Genomic DNA, 20,105 nt, shown 5'->3' on the forward strand with positions numbered 1-20,105 from the left:
AGCTGTTGATTTCATTCAGGTTATTCCATAAAATCATTCAGGTTATTCTATAAAATCAATTCAATTCCAAGCATGGTCCCAGTTTTATTTGTAAAATTGATAAGGAAGTCCTAAAATTAATATAGGAACAAATGATGACTAGAGAAGGCAAGTATAGACTCTACTCTGGCTTCTGGATGAGTGTAGGAGGCAGTCTAAACAAATTGGAGTTTTACATTCCATTGGATAACAGTAGGCAAGTGAGCCAGTAAGTTTCAATTGTAATAATCGTATTGAAATTGTCCCACATGACTATCACTCTCTTCTCCCTGAGAATCCAACCTGGAAAGAAAGCAGCTTGAATCTTCTGGGGCCCACTATGAAGAGAGATAGCATGACAAGAAAAATAGTGAATACAGGAAGATGTACAGCAAGATACTGAACCAAAATTCATCCAGATAATTTTTTTAGCCCCAGGATCTAGCCATGCCTGAAACCAGTTATACCCAAGGACTTTCCAGTAATCAAACCAACAGATTCCCTTTATAGCTAACAAATATGAAAAGAGTGAAGACACAAGCCAGAGACTACAAAAAGTTTCCTGCAATATACGTATATATAATATACATATAACATATATATAATATATGGCATGTATACTAGTATATATGTAACTAGACACACATACAATAAAGGACAAGTAACTAGAAAGAAAACCTTCAAATTAAAAAAAAATGGGTAAATGCTTCAACAGATGCCCTCATTAAAAATATCTAAAGAGCCAATAAGCACATAAAGAAGTATTCAATATCATTACATGTCAATACAAATTACAACCAAAACAAAAAACCAGCACCCATTTATGATAAAAATCCTCAGCAAAGGGACAAAAGAGGAACCATACTTCAACATAGTAAAAGTCATATATGAAAAACCTAGAGCCATCATACTCAGTGGGCAAAATCTAAAAGCATTTCCCTTAATATTGGGAACAAGACAGGGATGTCTGCTTTTACCACTCTTATTCAACATAGTATTGGAAGTCCTAGGCACAACGATCAGACAAGAAGACATCCAAATTGGAAAGGAGGAAGTAAAACTGTCATTATTTGCAGATGACATGATAGTGTACATAGAAAACCTTAAAGATTCCACCAAAAAACTACTAGATCTAATAAATGAATGCAGCAAAGTAGCAGGATACAAAATTAATATTCAGAAATTGGTAACATTTTTATTTTATTTTAATCTTCACCCAATCATTTATTGATTTTAGAGAGGGAGGACGGGAAGAAAGAGAAATATCGATGTGAGAGAAACATCGATCAATTGCCTACCATATGTGCCCGAAAGGGGGATTGAACCCACAACCTAGGCATGTGCCCTGACCAGGAATCGAATACATACCTTTTGTATGGGACGATACTCCAACCAACTGAGCCACCTGGACAGTAGCCTTTTTATACAGCAACTGGAGGCCCAATGCACAAAAATTCATGCAAGAGTAGGCCTTCCTTCCCCCTGCTACCAGCACCAGCTTCCCTCCAGCACCCGGGACCCGGCGGCTTCCCTATAGCCACCAGGAGGCACCCAGAACCCAGGCTTCACTCCAGCCCCGGCTTCCAGCCATCCAGTCTAATTAGCATATTACCCTTTTATTATTATAGATAATGAACTATCAGAATGAGAAACTAAGAAAACAATCCCATTTAATATTGCAACAAAAAACGTTAGGTACCCAGAAATAAACTTAACCAATGAGAAAAAAAAACCTGTACATGGACTGGAAGAATTAACATCATTAAAATGTCCATACTACCAAAGCAATCTGTAGATTCAATGCAATTCCTATTAAAATACCAACTCATATTTCACAGACTTAGAACAAATATTTCAAAAATGTACATGGAACCAAAAAAAAGGCCCCAAATAGCATCAGCATTCTTAAGAAAGAACAAAGCTGGAGGGATCACAACACCAAATAATATACTACAAGGCCACTGTCATCAAAACAGCCTGATACTGGCACAAGGACAGGCATACAGACCAATGGAACAGAACAGAGCCCAGAAATCAACCCACATCTCAATGGTTAATTCATATTTGACAAAGGAGGCAAGAACATACAATGGAGTAAAGACAGTCTCTTCCATAAATGATGTTGGGAAAATTGGACAGGTATATGAAAAAAAAAAATGAAACTAGGCTACCAATTTACACCATATACAAGAATAAATTCAAAGTGGATAGAAAACTTAAAATTAAGTTGCAAAACCATAAAAATCCTAGAAGAACATAGGCAGTAAAATTTCAGACAATTCATATAGCAGTATTTTCACCTATACATCTCCTAGGACAAGAGAAACAAAGGAAAATATAAACAAATGGGACTACATCAAACTAAAAAGCTTCAGCACAGCAAAAGAAACTACAACAAAATAAAAAGGGAACCCACTGTATGGTAGAACATATTTGCCAATAATACATCTGATAAAGGGTTAATTTCCAATATCTATGAAGAACTTATACAACTCAACACCAAGAAGACAAACAATTTGATTAAAAAATGGGCAAAGAACGTGAATGGACACTTCTCCAGAGGACATACAGATGACCAATAGACATATGAAAAAATGTTCATCCTCCCTAATCTTCAGAGAGAAGCAAATTAAAACTACAATGAGGTATTACCTCACACCTGCCAAAATGGCTGCCAACAATAAATCAACAAACAACTAGTTCTGGTGAGGATGTGGAGAAAAGAAAAACCTGGTACACTGCTAGTGGGAATGCAGACTGGTACAGCCACTGTGGGAAACAGTATAGAGTTTCCTCAAAAAATTAAAAATAGAACTGCCTTTTGACCCAGTGATCCCACTTCTGGGAATATATCCTAAGAATCTCAAAACACCAATCAGAAAAGACATATGCACCCCTATGTTCACAGCAGTGTTATTTACAATAGCCAAGGTCTGGAAAGTGCCCATCAGGAGTGGATAAAAAAGCTGTGGTATCCCTGACCAGTTTGGCTCAGTTGATTGGACATCAACTCATGCACCAAAGGGTTGCCAGTTCAATTCCTGGTCAGGACACATGCCCAGGTTGTAGGCACCGTCCTTGATGGCGAAGGGGGCAGGGGGCATGTGCAGGAGGCAGTTGATCCATGTTTCTCTCTCACATTGATGTTTCTTTCTCTTTTTCCCTCTCCCTTCCTCTCTCTACAAATCAATTTTTAAAAATCTTTTTTTAAAAAGCTGTTACATTTACACAATGGAATACTATGTAGCCGTAAAAAAGAGAAAACTCTTACTTTTTGCAATAGCATGGATGGACCTGGAAATTATTATTCTAAGTGAAATAAGCCAGACAGAGAAAGACAAATACCATATGATCTCACTTATATGTGGAATCTAATGAACAAAATAAACTGATGAACAAAATAGAACCAGAGGCATGGATACATGGAACAAATTGACAGCTGTCAGAGGGAACAGGTAGGGGGACTGGATGAAAGAATATATATGCATAACCCATGGACACAGACAACAGTGTGGCGATGGCCAGAGGGAGGGGGGTGGGGGCTGGATGGAAGTGGGTAAATGGGGGCAGGTGGGGGGAATGGAGGACATCTGTAATATTGTCAACAATTTTAAAAAGAAAGAAAAAAAGATATTACCATATCTTTCTAAAATTAGAAAGTGCTGGCCAGATATTTGGAACAATTAGAATTTTCATGCATTGATTTTACAATTATAGGTGGAATAAGCATATTTGAAAAAGCGGAATACCTACCAAACTAAACATGAAGTCTACCCTTTGGTTTACTAATCTTATTTTCACTTACAAAGCATTTACCAAGAGAAATAAGGGTAAGTCTGCCAAAAGAACAATTAAAAGGCAAAGAGACATTATGTTGAGAAAAGCCAAACACATAACTATACATATTGTATTTTAACATATATGTAAAGATCAAGAATAAGCAATCCTAATAAATTGTAATAAAAGTCAAAATTGTGGTTGCTCTTCTTGTTTTGAGATCACAATGAACTTACATAGACGTATCAGCAGAGTGACATAATGGGATTGGACTATAGAGATAACAGTGCTGCTCCAAACTGGGGCCAACTCTATATAATCAATTGATGTGCCAATTGGGGGACTGTAATAAATCAGCAAAATGATAATGCTAAAACTTGCCAAAAAATCTAAGAGACTGTATACAGCCATGATAGAGAAATTTACAGAGATGTTCGTAGAACTGCTGCTTGTAAGGAAACTTAAGCACTTACTATTCCATTTGAACCAATATGGATTGGTAAGACCAATAATTAGGAAAATGACTGGAAATTAGAGCCCACAGGCACCTATGCATCTGTCTCCCTGTCTCATGGTCCTAGTAAACTAAATATAAGGGATTCTATTCTCTGCCTTCTAATTCTCAAACTATTTTAGACAACTCTAACCTGGAACTGTATAAGGAAGTGATTCTGGGAAATGAAGTCCCAGCCATGCCCAAATTAACACACAGAAGCCAGCCCAACCAGCTTTACTTCTTGTTTTCTTGTCACAAGATCTTTTTACTCTGAAAACACTGGGTCCAATTCCCAGCCATGAGCAAGGCCAAAGAACAAAACACAAAAACTACATATCAGATGAGACACTTCTTTCAAGACCTTCACACTTATTAATTTCTGCTGAAATTACTTATTAGACAGAAAAAGCTTTGAGTAGTAAAAACTGATAACTTCAAAAACAGTAGTTTCTTAGTAAAAAGGGGGAAAATATTGAGTAGGCAATTTCCAGTATCTGTTGTACTAGATCAAAATGAAATTACCAATTACAAAAGAAAGTTACAAAAGAAATTACAAATACAAGAGTCCATACCATAATCACTGCACACTTAGAGAGCAATGAGAGTTTATCAGAAACTAATTTTTTTTAAAAAAGGACCACTCTTGCCTGCATGTGAAAAAATACACTTTAAGACTTAGTAATGGAAATAACATTTACATCTGAACCAAAATATAAGCACCTCAGAATAAAACATATTAGAGCTCAAAGGTATTGGAGGGAAATTTATCACCCTAAATATTCATTTCAGAAAATTAAAACCAGAACCCTGGCCAGGTAGCTCAGCTGGTTAGAACACTGTCCTGATACCTCAAGGTTGTGGGTTCAATCCCGTTAGGGTACCTACAAGAATCAACTAATGGATGCATAAATAAATGGAACAACAAATTGATCTCTCTCTCTCTCTCTCAAATCAATATTTCCCTGTTCCTTCCTCTCTCTAAAATCAATAAATAAATTTAAATTTGTTTAAAATTAAGTAACTAAAAACCAGAATCATTGAGCCAACATTCCACTTTAAGGATAAGATACTGGCCGAAACCGGTTTGGCTCAGTGGATAGAGCGTCGGCCTGCGGACTGAAAGGTCCCAGGTTCGATTCCGGTCAAGGGCATGTACCTGGGTTGCAAGCACATCCCCGGTGGGAGATGTGCAGGAGGCAGCTGATTGATGTTTCTCTCTCATCGATGTTTCTAACTCTCTATCCCTCTCCCTTCCTCTCTGCAAAAAATCAATAAAATATATTTTAAAAAAAAAAGGATAAGATACTGATCTTTGCTTCTAGTATAAATTTTCTTATAGACTTATTTCTTATGAATTTTGACCAATAAAATGTGATATTCACGAAGGTGTTACCACATGGTTTACATACAAAGGGTTTCACTCAGTTGTAAATTCTCAAGACTTCATAAAGATAAGCGACAATTTCCTTTCTTAGTAAGAGGATGTCTCCACAGTGTGAGATCTCACATGTTGCCTAAGATTTGAAAAGCTTTGCAGACATTCCCATACTGCTTACATTTATGTTTTCTCTAGTGTGAGTTTTTACATGTCTTCGAAAGTAGGCAGGGCAAACAAAGGCTTTCCCACATTCCTTACATTCATATGGTTTCTCTCCAGTGTGGCTTCTTACATGTCTTCGAAAGGATGAGGGACAACTGAAGGCTTTCCCACATTCCAGACACTCAAATGGTTTCTCTCCAGTGTGCATTCTGGCATGTACAGTTAGGTATGAAGAATGACGAAAGGCTTTCCCACATTCCTTACATTCATAGGGTTTCTCCCCAGTGTGCGTTCTCATATGAATCCTAAGAGCTGAAGGATAAATAAAGGCTTTTCCACATTTCTTACATTCATAAGGTTTCTCTCCAGTGTGAGTTCTTACATGTACTGTAAGGTGGGAGGAACTAATAAAGGCTTTCCCACATTCCTTACATTCATAAGGCTTCTCTCCACTGTGAGTTCTCAAGTGTTCAGTGAGGGATGAGGAACGACTAAAGGCCTTCCCACATTCCTTGCATTCATATTGTATCTTTCCAATGTGATCTCTCACGTGTGCTCTAAAGGATGAGGGACAACTAAAGGCTTTTCCACATTCCTTACATTCATAAGGTTTCTCTCTACTTTGATTTTTCACATGGGTATTCAGGGACGTTAGAAGATAGAAGGCTTTTCCACATTCCAGACATTCATAGGGTTTCTCTCCAGTATGTTTTCTCATATGGATACTTAAGGAGGAGGGACAATTGTAGGCCTTCCCACATTCCTTACATTTATAGGGTTTCTCTCCTGTATGTGTTCTGACATGTACAGTGAGTTTTGAGGACTCACTGAAGGCCTTTCCACACTCTTTACATTCGTAAGGCTTCTCTCCAGTATGAATTCTTATATGTATTATAAGGTGAGAGGAAGAACTAAAGGCCTTCCCACATTCCTTACATTCATATGGCTTATCTCCACTATGGATTCTTTTGTGTTTGGAGAGTGAGGAGGAGCAACTAAAGGCCTTCCCACATTCCTTACATTCATAAGGCTTATCTCCACTATGGATTCTTCTGTGTTCTGTGAGGGATGAAGAACAGCTAAAGTTTTTTCCACATTCCTCACATTCATAGTTTGTCTTTCCAGTGTGAATCTTCATATGTGCCCTAAAGAATGAAGAACAGCCGAAGGCTTTGGTACACTCCTTACATTCATAGGGTTTCTCTTCTGTGGGAGTTTTCATATGCTTCTTGAAACAAGCGAGAAAATGGAAAGCTTTCCCACATTCCTTACACTGATAGGGTTTGCTTCCAGTGTGAGAGCCGATATGATCCTTAAGGGATAAATGATCCGTGAAGACCTTTTTACATTCATGGCATTCATAGGATTTTATCTCAGTAGTTCTTTTGGCCATATTAAGATTTGAAATTTGGCTGAAGGTTTGTCCACATTGATTTTCTTCGTTACGTTCATAGATGTCCTCCACCACATTACTTCTTTCAAAAATAAAAAGCACATTATTAGTAATAAATACATTTTTGCCATTTTCAGTAACTATGTATGTTTTTTGCCCTGTCAAGTTATATGCTGAAAGTTCTCAGAGAGGGCTCAACAATAGCCAATATTTATCACTGAATTTTTGACTAATCGGATTTTTCTCATAATTGCTTACAACTGTCAAATATTGAAGATCTGTCTCATTTGTGGGGGGGGAAAATATCTTGTGAAAATTCTTTAGGCAATCACAATTTTTGACCAAGTTTTATGTACATGGTTTTTAAATGTCATGACATTTTAAGATTCTCCTCTGAGGTACCACTTTCTTTTATGTGAATGGCACTCACCTCAAATGTCTCTTGGGGTTTTTGTTTTTATAATCAATGCAATGGTATTCCCAGTTTTTGTATAAAATGGATGACCAGGAATCATCCTTTTTCAATTTTTCTTTTCTCTGTTGATTGGATGCTTTTTCTCCATAAACATCTTGCAAAGTGACTGATTCATTACTTTTAAGTTGAGTCTCCAAACCTGAAACAAAAGGTAAAGGTAATTATGAGCAAAGGGCTTTTGGCACTAAGGCTGTTTCAAGACTTTGGTAATAAGCTCAGGGTCAATATGTTAAACAACTGACTAAGAGATAATTCCATGAAGATTGAGACTGATGGTAATATGAATAGGGTATTATTAGAATAAAACAAAAAGGAACTGGATAAAATGTACATGACCAAATACTAACTTACAAAGAGGAAAGTCTTTTCCAAAAACAAAGAAAGTGTGAGAGGACTAATAAAATGTCATAACAGTAATCAATGGTATCTGTGAAAAATCTGCCTCTCAGACAAAAGTTTCATTTTGCTTTTATTTTATGTTTCCAAATGTAATATCCCCCAACCGGGACAATTTCTCACAAGAATTCTTGCCTTCCTGGTGCTCCCCATGGATAGTCCCTCTCTTTGTTATCTCCCGGTCCTCCTCTTGTTTCCACTGGAAGATCAGACAGGGTGTATGTAGTGGATAACCTATTAATGCAGAAAGACATATCACATGAAAGAAAACAATGAGGAACCATAAACATTTCCATGAGACAAAGCAAAACTTTGGTCTTCTGATATTATAAAGATGGGGCAAGTGTGAATTTAATTGCAACAAAATGTTTGTCCAAAAAAATTTTTAAGGGGAGGAGGAGTTGTAACATAGCTTCTGATGTCTAGAACTGATCTTTCATATCTAATCCTCAGTATTACTAGAAGTTGGTCTGATACTTACAGCCAGGATATTTTGTTCTCCTGCTGAACACAAATAATCTCACAGAATACCAATCTTAGACAAGGTTAGTCTGATACCATTGTAAAATGAAATAAGACCATTTTAAAATTTAGTCTAAGTACAGGAAAAAATTTAGTCTAAGGACAGGCACTATGCCACCCACAAAATACCCAATAATAGAATTTTCCCCACTTTCTATTAGCATCCAATCTACCCAAGTGAGTTCAATCCAAGTGGGTTGAACAGTGTCCACCCAAAATCCATATCCAGCCCTGGCCAGTGTGGCTCAGCAGTTGGAACATCGGCCCATGCATCGAAGGGTCATGGGTTCAATTCCTGGTCAAGGGAACGTACCTGGGTTTCAAGTTTGCTCCCACCCCATATGGGAAGCAACCAGTCAATGTGTCTCTCTTACATTCTCTCCCTCTCCCTCTCTCCCTCTTTCTCTCTCTCCCCCCCCCCCCCAATGCTGTCTCTGGGTCTTTTCCACTCTCGCAGCTTCCCACCCTGTCTCTGCGCTCTCTCTCTCAGTCTCTCTCTCTCTCTCCCACTACCTTCCATCCTTCCACTCTCTCTGAAAAAAAGCAATGAAAAAAATATCCTCATGTGAAAATTAACCACAAAAAACTATTTTTAATCCATGTCTAAATAGATTAATGAAACAGAATAGAGTTCAAAAATAGGTCCATAAAAATAGTCAACCCATTTTTTAAAAAAGGAACAAAGGCAATACAATGGAGAAAAAAAATATTCTTTTTAACAAAGACTAGAACTAGATATTAACATCCAAAAAAATGAATCTAGACACAAACCTTATACTCTTCACAAAATTTGATTTTACAGACCTAAATTTACAATGTAAAACTATAAAACTCTTAAAATAGGAGAAAAATCTAGATGACCTAGGGCTTGACAATGACTTGCTAGATACAATACCAAAGGCATCATCTACAAAAGGAAGAATTGGTAAGGGCACATACCCAGGTTGTGGGCTCAGTCTCCAGTAGGGGGCGTGCAGGAGGCAGCCGATCAATGATTCTTTCTCATCATTGATGTTTCTATTTCTCTCTCTCCCTCTTCCTTCCTCTCCGAAATCAATAAAAATATATTCTTTTAAAAAATAGTTAAAAAAAAAACAACAACGAGATACCACCATACACCTATGAGAATGGCCAAAATCTGGAACACTGACAACACCAAATGATGATTAGGATGTGGAGCAACAGGAATTCTCATTCATTGCTGGTGAGAATGCAATATGGTGCAGCCACCTTGGAAGACAGGCTGGGTTTTTTTATAAAACTAAACATAACATTCCCATAGAACAGACAATCCTGCTCTTTTGAATTTACCCAAATGAGTTGAAAACATGTGCAAACAAAACTTGCACACACATTTACAGAAGCTTTATTCATAATTGCCAAAAATTGGAAGCAGTAAAGATGCCCTTCTGTAGGTGAATGGATAAATAGATGGTGGTACATCAAGACAATGGAATATTATATTCAGTGCTAAGAAGAAATGAACTGTCAAGACATAAAAGAACTTTAAATGCATGTTACTAACTGAAAAAAGCTAATGTGAAAAGGCTACATACACATACTGTATAATTCCAAATACATGACCTTCTCAAAAAGAAAAAACTATGGACATAGTAAAAACATCCATACTTGCCAGGGGTTAAAAGGGAAGAAGGGATGAATCGATGGGGCACAGAGGATTTAGGACAGTAAAACTACTCTGTATGATATTATGACAGTGGGTATGTCATTATGTTTGTCCAAACCATAGAAGGTACAACACCAAGAGTGAAGCCTGATGTAAACTATGGACTCAGGTGATGAGGATATGTCAATGTAGGTTCATCAATTGTAACAAATAACCCACTCTGATGGGGGATGTTGTGCATGTGTAAGGGTAAAGGGGTATATGGGAAATCTCTATACCTTCTGTTCAATTTTGCTGTGAGCCTAAAACTGCTCTAAAAGTAAATAAATGTTTGGGTTTTGTTTTTTTGTTTTAATTCATGTGCTGAACCTCAGAATGCTTCCTTATTTGGAAATAGGGTCATTGCAGATATAATCATGTTAAGCTGAAATTATACTGGAGTAGGGTGGGCCCTAAATCAAATAACTAGTGTCCTTATACAAAGGGAGGGACTTAGAGACAGAGAGAAGACAGAGGCAGAGATTGGAGAAATGTATCTGCAAGTCAAGAACACCAAGGATTTATTTCTCGCCACCACCAGAAGCCAGGAAGAGACAGGCAGGATTTTTTCCAAAAAGCTTTCAGAAGGAGCAAGGCCCTCTGACACCTTGATTTTGGACCTCCAGATCCAGAAATGTGAAAGAATAGGTTTCTTTTGTTTTTAGTCATCCAGTTTGTAGTATTTTGTTACAAAAGGCCCAGTAAATTAATACAGCCTGCTTGCATAGACACATCCCCAAATCACTAAAAGTTCAAATCCTATCATATGTACTTTCTAAAACCCTCTTACTATGACACCCACAGCTCCTATGTCATGTGTTCTCCCTTGCTGCACTGAAGTAATTAACCCAACTTGTTTAACATTGGGTTAATTATGTTGCTGGTGGTCTTTTAGTAAAGGGCATTGATGGCAGCCAATTCTCAAAAGGTCCCAAACCATAAACCTCCCTGGGTCCCTAAGAGACCCCTCAAATTATATATATTTATTTTAGAGGTCTGGTGCACGAAATTCATGCACTGGGGGGAGGGGGTGTCCCTCAGCCCAGCCTGCACCCTCTCCAATCTGGGACCCCTCGGGGGATATCCAACTGCCGGTTTAGGCCCGATCTCACAATCCGGGACTGCTGGCTCCCAACTGCTCACCTGCCTGCCAGCCTGATCACCCCCTAACCACTCCCCTGCCAGCCTGATCAACACCTAACTGCTCCCCTGCCAGCCCAATTGCCCCCAACTGCCCTCCCCTGCTGGCCCAGTCGTCCCCAACTGCCCTCCCCTGCAGGCCTGGCCACCCCCAACTGCCCTCTCCTGCAGGCCTGGCCGCCCCCAACTGCCCTCCCCTGCAGGCCTGGTTGCCCCCAACTGCCCTCCCCTGAAGGCCTGGTTGCCTCCAACTGCCCTCCCCTGCTGGTGTGATCACCCCTAACTGCCCTCCCCTGCTGGCCATCTTGTGACCACCTGGGGGTGGTCATCTTTGACCACATGGGGGCAGCCATCTTGTGCGAGGGTGTGATGGTCAATTTGCATATTGCCTCTTTATTATATAGTATTAGAGGCCCGGTGCACATTCATGCACAGGTAGGATCCCTAGGCCTGGCCAGTGATCAGGGTTGTCGGGGCCTTCCAGCTGCTGGTCAGGGCCTTCCTTTGTTCCATGCCGCCCCCTGGTGGTCAGCGCACATGATAGCAAGCAAACTCCCAGTCTCCCAGTTGAACTCCCGAGGGACACTTGGCATATTAGCCACATATATAATTAATTGATTTCAGAGAGGAAGGGAGAGGGAGAGAGAGATAGAAACATCAATGATGAGAGAGAATCATTGATTGGTTGCCTCCTGCACGAGCCCCATTGGGCATGTGCCTTTGACTAGAATCGAACCCTGGACCCTTTAGTCTGCAGGGCGACACTCTATCCACTGAGCAAACCAGTTAGGCATGCCCACACTTTCAACCACAATAAAAAGTCAGTTCAGCACACAGATGTTTATTTTCATGGTGAAGCCCCTAGACTACAAGTTCCTTGGGGTCAGTGACCATGTCTGTCTTATTCATCAATGTATTCCAATTCTTCAGCCCAAATCCTAGCATAAGGAATAAGGTTGAGTTGTCAGATTTGTTTTCTAAACAACTAAATAAAGGAATGCTGCTATTCTTACCTAGCGAGGCCAGATTCCGGAAGTTCTCCAGCATCACCTCTCTGTAGAGGCTCCTCTGAGCACGATCCAGCAAAGCCCACTCCTCCTGGCTGAAGTCCACAGCAACATCCTCAAAGACCACTGAGTCCTGAAACATTCCACATATTCTGATCAGAAAGATATCAACTCCCCAAATGTGTTCAGGAGGATGGATGATGCTGACAATACAGGGGAAAGGAACCGAGAATCCAGTCATGGGAAGTTCTAAAGATTTTATGGTCTCCTACCATCAACCCCTGGACTCAGCCATCAGATCTTTCTCCCCACACATCCTTCCTAACTGATAAAATCCTGTCTCCCAGACTGGATGAAACTTCAAAAACACTCAATTTATCTCTCCATGGTTCAATGGTAAACAATTCCAGTCTTATAATGATCCAGACCAGTCCAGGGCATAAAACAAAAATGAGATAACTGGTCTAAAAATTAAATACAGCAGGTCCTCAAATGACTTCATTTTGTTATAATGATGAGGAGATGTTGTGAGAACTTAACTCATCTATATCAATCTATGGTGAAACTGGTTTCCATATCCATTGTTTTGCTTTAAGTTGCAGAACCTACCAATAATGTTAAGTGAGAAACAATTTCACCTGCTTCCTTCTCTCCCACTATAGCAATCAGCACAACATGAAACCAAGGGTCAAATCCGGATGAGGTTTTAATGAATAAAAATGCACTGAGAGAAAGGGAGCTTTCCATTTTTTTCATAAACCAGAGAGGCCCAGAAGCCTGCAGACAGCACAACTTTTCAACCCAGGCGCCCAGGTGGCCATATTTTCTTAGACTCTAGGCCACTGCTAAATCCAGCCTACCACCTGTTTGTGTAAGTAAAGTTTTACTGGAACACAATCAAACATGTTTATATGATGTCTATGGCTGCTATCACACTACAGTGACAGAATTTAGTTCCAACAGAAACTCAGGCCTTCAAAGCCTAACATACTATGTGGCCCAACAAAGAAACAGGTTGCTAATCCCTGCTCTAAACAATCAGACCGATGAACTGGTGAAATGGGAATATTCTTTTGGAGAATTATTAGCTCTTACCTACCTGTGTCATGTTTTTCTGTAACTCAGCAGCTCTTCTTTCTTCGTCCATTCATGAAGAAAGGCAGACTACTGAGAAGTTACCACTGAGGCAGGAGAAAAAAGACATCATAATTTAGATCTCCCCACAATTTGCACAGTCATGAGCTTGGATGCTGCAGCACATTATGAGTTACCATTCCCCCCAAAACACACACACACACAATACCCACACGTGCACATGCATACACCCAAGACACCCAAGCACACACACGCCGATCTTGTAAGAAAGTGGAGCAATCTTACCCTGTGTAGAACTAGATAGAAACTATGCTTTGGTTCTTGTTGGCCTTTTTTAAAATAAACAGTTAATAGTCCCATTTTTCAAGTAAGTTAACTGAACTCTAAAAGCTTAGCTAATATTGAAATCAATTTGCCCAAGATAATGAAAAGCATAAAAAGTTCCAGGCAATACCTTCAACCTCAAGAATATACACTCTGTCTCAAATCCAAGAAAGCACTGACTAATACTGTATACCAGACTTCTGGGTGCTCCGTTCCCAATATTCCTTACTTCTGCACCCTTGGCAAGCTAACAGGCATTACTGCTCAGCCCCTGATCACCGGACCTTCCCACCATGGGCTGCAGGATCCCAGAAACCTGGTTTATGAGAGAATCAACTAACTAAATTCCACACACAGGAAGCAGAGAAGACTACCATGCTATAATCCTCATGCTAAATGCTGCCTGTACAGAAGCAGCAGAAATATAATACTTAGGTGAAGTTAGCAATGTGTCATCTCTGATAGTAATATCTACAGTGCTGTTGCACAAATTTCAAATAATGAAAACAACTGTTTCTTCCACTGCAGTGGATCAAGTGTGCATTTTAAAGCCAATAAAAACTGAATAGTCAACCATAGTTTTTACTATATTAATAATATGTTCCATGTGAGTAACCATGATGTGAGAATGACTTTGCAAAGAGATGCCCACAGCTTTGCAAAGAAATTATTTATATTTGATAGAAACTCTGCAAATCAGGTATCATTACAACTAATTTATAGTGGAGAAATCTTAGAGTCAATTAACCACTCACTCAATGTTACCCAATTAGAAAGCTGCTCTCTCAGGCTGTGTGTGCAGGTCTATTTACCTCAAGTCCAAATGGCCAATGAGTATATTTCTGAACGTCTACCTTACAACCTAGTTGTTAGTGAGGCCCTTATTCCCTAACATTACCAGGGCCTGGCCTAGAACCCTGTTGGACACACTGTGCAGAGTAGACAAATGAAGTCGTCCATTCAAAGGTTTTATCTTTGAGCTCCTTCTCTTGACTAAGACCTATGGCATCTTGAGCAAGGATGCTTCTCTTAAGGCCCCTACTGCCTGCGCCTTCATTGCATATTTATTTACGTAGTATTTCCCCTGGTCCTACGACATGCAGTCACAGGAGATGCAGCACTGAACAAAACAGAAAAATACTGAAGCACATGGACTTCATAACTTTTTTAAGGGAGGGCAGTAAATTAACAAAATATCAAGTGGTGGTATATGCTATACAAAATGCAGCGCATGATAGGAATAAGGAGATGCACACTTATCTCTAGTGAGTCAGGACTACTCATATGGCAGGATAGAAGCATAAAATTAAAATAACCGTTTCAGATAACAATAGGAAGCCATAGCTGGTGTGGTATATATACTAGTATTTATATACTTATAAATACCATCAATTCTCAGAGGAGAAAAAATCAGTATCAATGGGCTAACTACTGACTTATAAGGTTGGGAAAAGAATAGCATAAAGAATTAGAAAGAAAAGTGAAAACAAGGCATAATTAATGATGCTTAAAAAAACTAATAAACAGAGTCAGAAAAGGTAGCAATGTGTCCTTTGAAAACTAATGAAGTCGACAAACCCATGGCAATTTTAAAAACAACAGAGCACAGATAAAGGAAGTTATGAATGAGTTATGATCACAGATGTTACCAGGGAGACTACAACAAAAAAACTAAGGGAACTGATATGAAAATGTACAGGTAATGAATAAATTTTGAGAGAGAGAGAAATACAATTTTCCAGCAATGATTTAAAATAAATACAGAACTTGATTATATCCAGTCATTAAAGAAAAAAATCTCCAATTTAAAACATACCTACGTAAGAAACAAAAGTTACAAATTGTTTTACCAACAGGCTCAACAAATAAGTAAAATATTCAAAATCCCATTTTTTTTGGGGGGGGGGGGCTATTTTCTCAGTATGCAGGACCAGAAAAATACTACCAAAAAAAAAAAGATATCATACACATTAGTGTAAATAATATATTAGTATAATCAAGAAATGAAAAATAGCCCTAACAGGTTTGGCTCAGTGGCTAGCAGCCGTGGGCAAACTACGGCCCGCGGGCCGGATCCGGCCCGTTTGAAATGAATAAAACTAAAAAAAAGACCGTACCCTTTTATGTAATGATGTTTACTCTGAATTTATATTAGTTCACACAAACACTCCATCCATGCTTTTGTTCCAGCCCTCCGGTCCAGTTTAAGAACCCATTGTGGCCCTCGAGTCAAAAAGTTTGCCCACCCCTGGCTAGAGTCGGCCTGCAGACTGAAGGGTCCCAGGTTTGATTCTGGTCAAGGGCATGTACCTTGGTTGCAGGCAAATCCCCAGTAGGGAGTGTGCAAGAGGCAGCTGATCGGTGTTTCTCTCATCGATGTTTCTAGCTCTCTATCCGTCTCCCTTCCTTTCTGTAAAAAAATCAATAAAATATATTTTTTTAAAGAAATGAAAACTAAAGATATTAATCACAAACCAAGTTCGTTTCATCCTAAGAATAAAATGTGGTTGAAAATGGAATCATCGCCGAACCGGTTTGGCTCAGTGGATAGAGCGTCGGCCTGCGGACTCAAGGGTCCCGGGTTCGATTCCGGTCAAGGGCATGTACCTTGGTTGCGGGCGCATCCCCACTGGGGGGTGTGCAAGAAGCAGCTGATCGATGTCTCTCTCTCATCAATGTTTCTAGCTCTCTATCCCTCTCCCTTCTTCTCTGTAAAAAATCAATAAAATATATTTAAAAAAAATGGAATCATCAATAGAATTCACCACATTAACAGGAAAACATCATACAGTTTGTATTACTAGATAAACTAGTGACTGATCTATATTAATGTTGATGATGTGGGTGATGACAACTTAACCCACCAGAACTAGAAGGGAACACGTTTTACTGGGGGGAAAAAATCCACAAATACCTCCAGTAAACACCCTACTTAAGGGCAGAATCATCCCCTCTGGGGTCAGAAACAACGAAAGGATGCAAATTCCATGCTCTTTTACACTGAACCGGAGGGAGGTCCTGGCACCACAATAAAGTAAAGAAATACAAGGTGCAAGGGGAGGGGCGGGGGCTGAAACTGACAGCTGATCACACTGTGTGTGAAATTCAAAAAATCTACAGATGATTGAAATGTGTAGCGGCGTTTGGCGCGGAGGTTCTGGGTATTGAACCCTCGGTTCTCGGTTATGCGCCTGAACCCGAGGCAGCTACGCTCGCTCCGGCGGCACCTGGGTCACGTGTGGCGGCGCCCGCGGGCGGGTCAGCTTAAGGGCAGCGGCACCAATCGCGCCAGGAGGGAGGCGGGGGACGGGTGGGGGCAAATGTCAGCCGCGCTCACCACACTCGCCGCCGGAATCCACCGATCAGCGCGGAGACGACGAGGTGAGGCTCCGTCCCGGGACCCGAATGGCAGGGACGCTGTTCCTTTAGGAGAGAGCCCAGGGCGCTTTGGGGGAGAATCAGATGAGAAGGTGATTCTCCGATCCACTCCGCTCCCTCCGCCGGCTGGACCCAGCCCGAGTTCCCGATTCCGAGAGTCGGGGACGCGCCACCCGCCGCGAGCGGGGCGGGCCGGGCTCGGGAAACGCGCGGCGAGGGGAGGGCCGGGCGCGGGGTCCCGGCGGCAGCCACGCTGTGATCGCCCGCCTCCCCGAGGCCGAGCTCTCCGCTCCCAACGCTGGGGACCTGGGGCAGGCCGGACCGAGGCCGCGGAGGCTGAGGACCCGGTGAAAATGGACCGAGGCCGCCGGGACGGTGCGGGGAGGCGAATCCGGCCGCTCGCGCGCGCACGCGCAAAAACCCACATTTGCTTCCGGATTTTGCGCGGCGCCCAGCGGGAGAGGCGGGGGCTCCGGAGCTGGGAAATGGGGAGGGACCGGGAGGGCTGGGGAGGGGGCGGTGGTGCTTCCAGCTGTGAGCGGCGAACTGCCAATTTCCTCCCAGAAGAGACCTGGTTGGGTCCTGGGACCGGATCAGCGCAGGAGTTGGGGTTGGGGGGAGTTGGGGTTGGCTGTCGGTGGGGCGGGACCAAGTCGGTGGGGCGGGACCAGGTTGGTGGGGCGGGACCAAGTCAATAGGGCGAGACCAGGTCAGTGGGGCGGGGCCAGGTCAGTGGGGCGGGGCCAGGTCAGTGGGGCGGGACCAGGTCAGTGAGGCGGGCTTAGTTGGCTACCCCTGTGGGGCGGGACTTAGTTGAATATTCCAAGAGGCGGGGCTTACGGTGGGGCCAGGTCAAGGGGCGGGGCCAGGTCAAGGGGCGGGGCTTAGTTGAATATTCCGAGAGGCGGGGCCTATACCGACCCACGAGACCTCCCTTCCACCCAGTCAGTCCTTTCATTAGAATGTGCCAACCTCTGCAACACTCCCGTCCCCTTTTTTAAAAATGGGAGTGGATATCGTTTTGTAAAAAACTTAAGCTCTATAAATTGTAGTGTGTGTCCGCATTTCCTGTGGCCCCCAGCCCTGATGCTGCTCTGGCCTTTTACCTCTAAAATCAGCACACTTCACGGTAGGAGGACTCTGTTCAACCTCCTCTAGTATTCCTTTCCATTTGTTTTCCCAATACCTTTTTTCGTTCACATGGCAAAACAACACACAAGCATTCATGCTTCCGGTGCTCACTAAAGGCCCTTGTACTTCCTTCCGGTTCTCAGTCATAACTGTCACCCACCCCTTGCAGGCCAGGGACCCAGCATCGCCGTTCTGCCCAGTGTAGCTCGAACCAACAGAACAAAACTGGGTTTGGTAAAGCAGATCAGAAAGTTTTTTTCTTTGGCCAAGGAATGGAGAAGGAGCTAAAGCTCTAAAAAATCCCGTCTGCCTGATTCTGGGGAGGGGGTATCAATTCAATTATTTGATCAGCCCTAACAACTACATTGTATTATGCTAAGCGAAATAAGCCAGTCAGAGAAAGATAAGTGTCACATGATCTCACTCATAGTGGAATCTAATGAACAACATAAACTGATGAACAAAATAGATCCGGAGACATAGAACCATGGAACTGACTGAGGAATTTCAGAGGGAGGCCCTACTGGGGAGGTGGTGGTGGTAGTAAGGGAGGGGATTAACCGGGAAACATGCATATATGCATAGCCCATGGACACAGACAACAGTGTGGTGAAAGCCTGGGAGGGGCGGGTGCCAGATGGAGCCAGATGGAGGGGGTCAATGGTGAAAAAAAGCAAAGGGACATGTGTAATAGTATGAACAATAAAGACAAATTTTAAAAAAAATAAACTACATTGAAAAGCTGAATCACCAACAGTGAATTTATGAAAAGGGCATGTAGTTATGCAGTGGTTGTATCCATCATCTCCATGGGGAAAGTTTAGCAACAATGGTGCCAACAGGAGTAAGATGCATTTAAGTGTGCAGCAAAATGTGACATCGATAAAGACGAAATGGTACTTTAAGGGAAATAATCAGGCGGGTCCCTGGGAAGAGGACCTTCAGCTAAAGGAACTGAAGACTCCCTCCCTGTCTAGGACCCTTGCTTTTATTAACACAATTTGTCCTAAGGCAAGGTGGAGGTAATACACTTCAAAGGGTAAGGTTTCAAAGGGTACAGAAGCATTGTCAGAATGGGGGAATTAGCCTAAGGCTGTCCAGGTGTTTGGCCAGTAGGAGGCAATAACATGTAGATTAAGATGCCCTTTAACTGTCTGGCAGCCACAATCAGTTTCCTATTCAGGTTTGGGGAAATGCTGTCAGCCATTCCCAACAGGTGACTACAGGTGTGACTCAACCCTGTTGAGTCCCCAAGTCTCATCAACCTTTTGATGAAACTCTTGAAATTATGACATGCTGGAATTGGTCTATGGCATGCATGCACCGGGTTGCGATCCTTTCTTCTCCCGCCACCCCTAGTAAATTTTTAGTGATGACCATTAGCGATGTTACTTTTTGGTCTACAGAACAATTGTTTTTCCCGTAAGACGTGCAAGAGGTAGGGGCCAGGGAAGAAAATAAACCACCACAGTCCTTGGCCACTGCCGCACCTTTCTTTCTTTTAATATATTTTATTGATTTTTCACAGAGAGGAAGGGAGAGGGATAGAGAGTTGGAAACATCGATGAGAGAGAAACGTCGATCAGCTGCTGCCTCCTGCACACCCCCTACTGGGGATGTGCCCGCAACCAAGGTACATGCCCTTGACTGGATCGACCTGGAACCTTTCAGTCCGCAGGCCGACTCCAACCACTGAGCCAACCGGTGGGGCACACAGCCACCGCTTTCATGTCAATCACCTGGCAGC

The 20,105-nt window shown here is 41.7% G+C and overlaps 2 protein-coding genes across 6 annotated transcripts in view; one reads left to right on the plus strand and one right to left on the minus strand.

Annotated features, from left to right (window-relative positions):
• Nucleotides 1-5,564: 5,564 nt before the first annotated feature.
• Nucleotides 5,565-17,770, minus strand: ZNF699 (zinc finger protein 699). Of its 5 annotated transcripts, none has more exons than XM_014467791.2 (6): nucleotides 17,187-17,770; nucleotides 13,530-13,611; nucleotides 12,437-12,563; nucleotides 8,231-8,329; nucleotides 7,655-7,838; nucleotides 5,566-7,306 (listed from the first exon to the last, which is right to left on the minus strand). In XM_014467791.2, the coding sequence occupies exons 2-6, from the start codon at nucleotides 13,575-13,577 to the stop codon at nucleotides 5,806-5,808; spliced, it is 1,959 nt and encodes a 652-aa protein (XP_014323277.1). In that variant the 5' UTR covers nucleotides 13,578-13,611; nucleotides 17,187-17,770; the 3' UTR covers nucleotides 5,566-5,805. The 5 variants fall into 5 exon arrangements, with proteins under 5 accessions (XP_023599578.1, XP_014323277.1, XP_023599577.1 ...); XM_023743809.1 differs by lacking the exon at nucleotides 17,187-17,770 and adding an exon at nucleotides 16,160-16,185 and having other exon boundaries at nucleotides 5,567-7,306; nucleotides 8,219-8,329; XM_014467789.2 differs by having other exon boundaries at nucleotides 5,568-7,306; nucleotides 8,219-8,329.
• Nucleotides 17,037-20,105, plus strand: part of LOC102439473 (zinc finger protein 177-like) — a 16,199-nt gene continuing 13,130 nt past the window's right edge. Inside the window, exon 1 of the mRNA XM_023743811.1 lies at nucleotides 17,037-17,230. The gene's annotated coding sequence lies outside the window, so the exon portion shown is untranslated. The remainder of the gene's footprint in view (nucleotides 17,231-20,105) is intronic.

The sequence above is a fragment of the Myotis lucifugus genome, unplaced genomic scaffold, assembly GCF_000147115.1.
Source record: "Myotis lucifugus unplaced genomic scaffold, Myoluc2.0 scaffold_414, whole genome shotgun sequence".
NCBI classification, from domain to species: Eukaryota; Metazoa; Chordata; class Mammalia; order Chiroptera; family Vespertilionidae; genus Myotis; species Myotis lucifugus.

Bases quoted from the DNA above. Each gene is read 5' to 3' on its own strand.
- ZNF699 (XM_023743809.1), bottom strand. From the start codon at position 13,577: ATGGACGAAGAAAGAAGAGCTGCTGAGTTACAGAAAAACATGACACAG. The intron at 12,564-13,529 runs GTAGGTAAGAGC...GGAATGTTTCAG, and splicing joins TACAGAAAAACATGACACAG to GACTCAGTGGTCTTTGAGGA. The intron at 7,307-7,654 runs GTGAGTGCCATT...TATTTTTGAAAG, and splicing joins AACCCCAAGAGACATTTGAG to AAGTAATGTGGTGGAGGACA.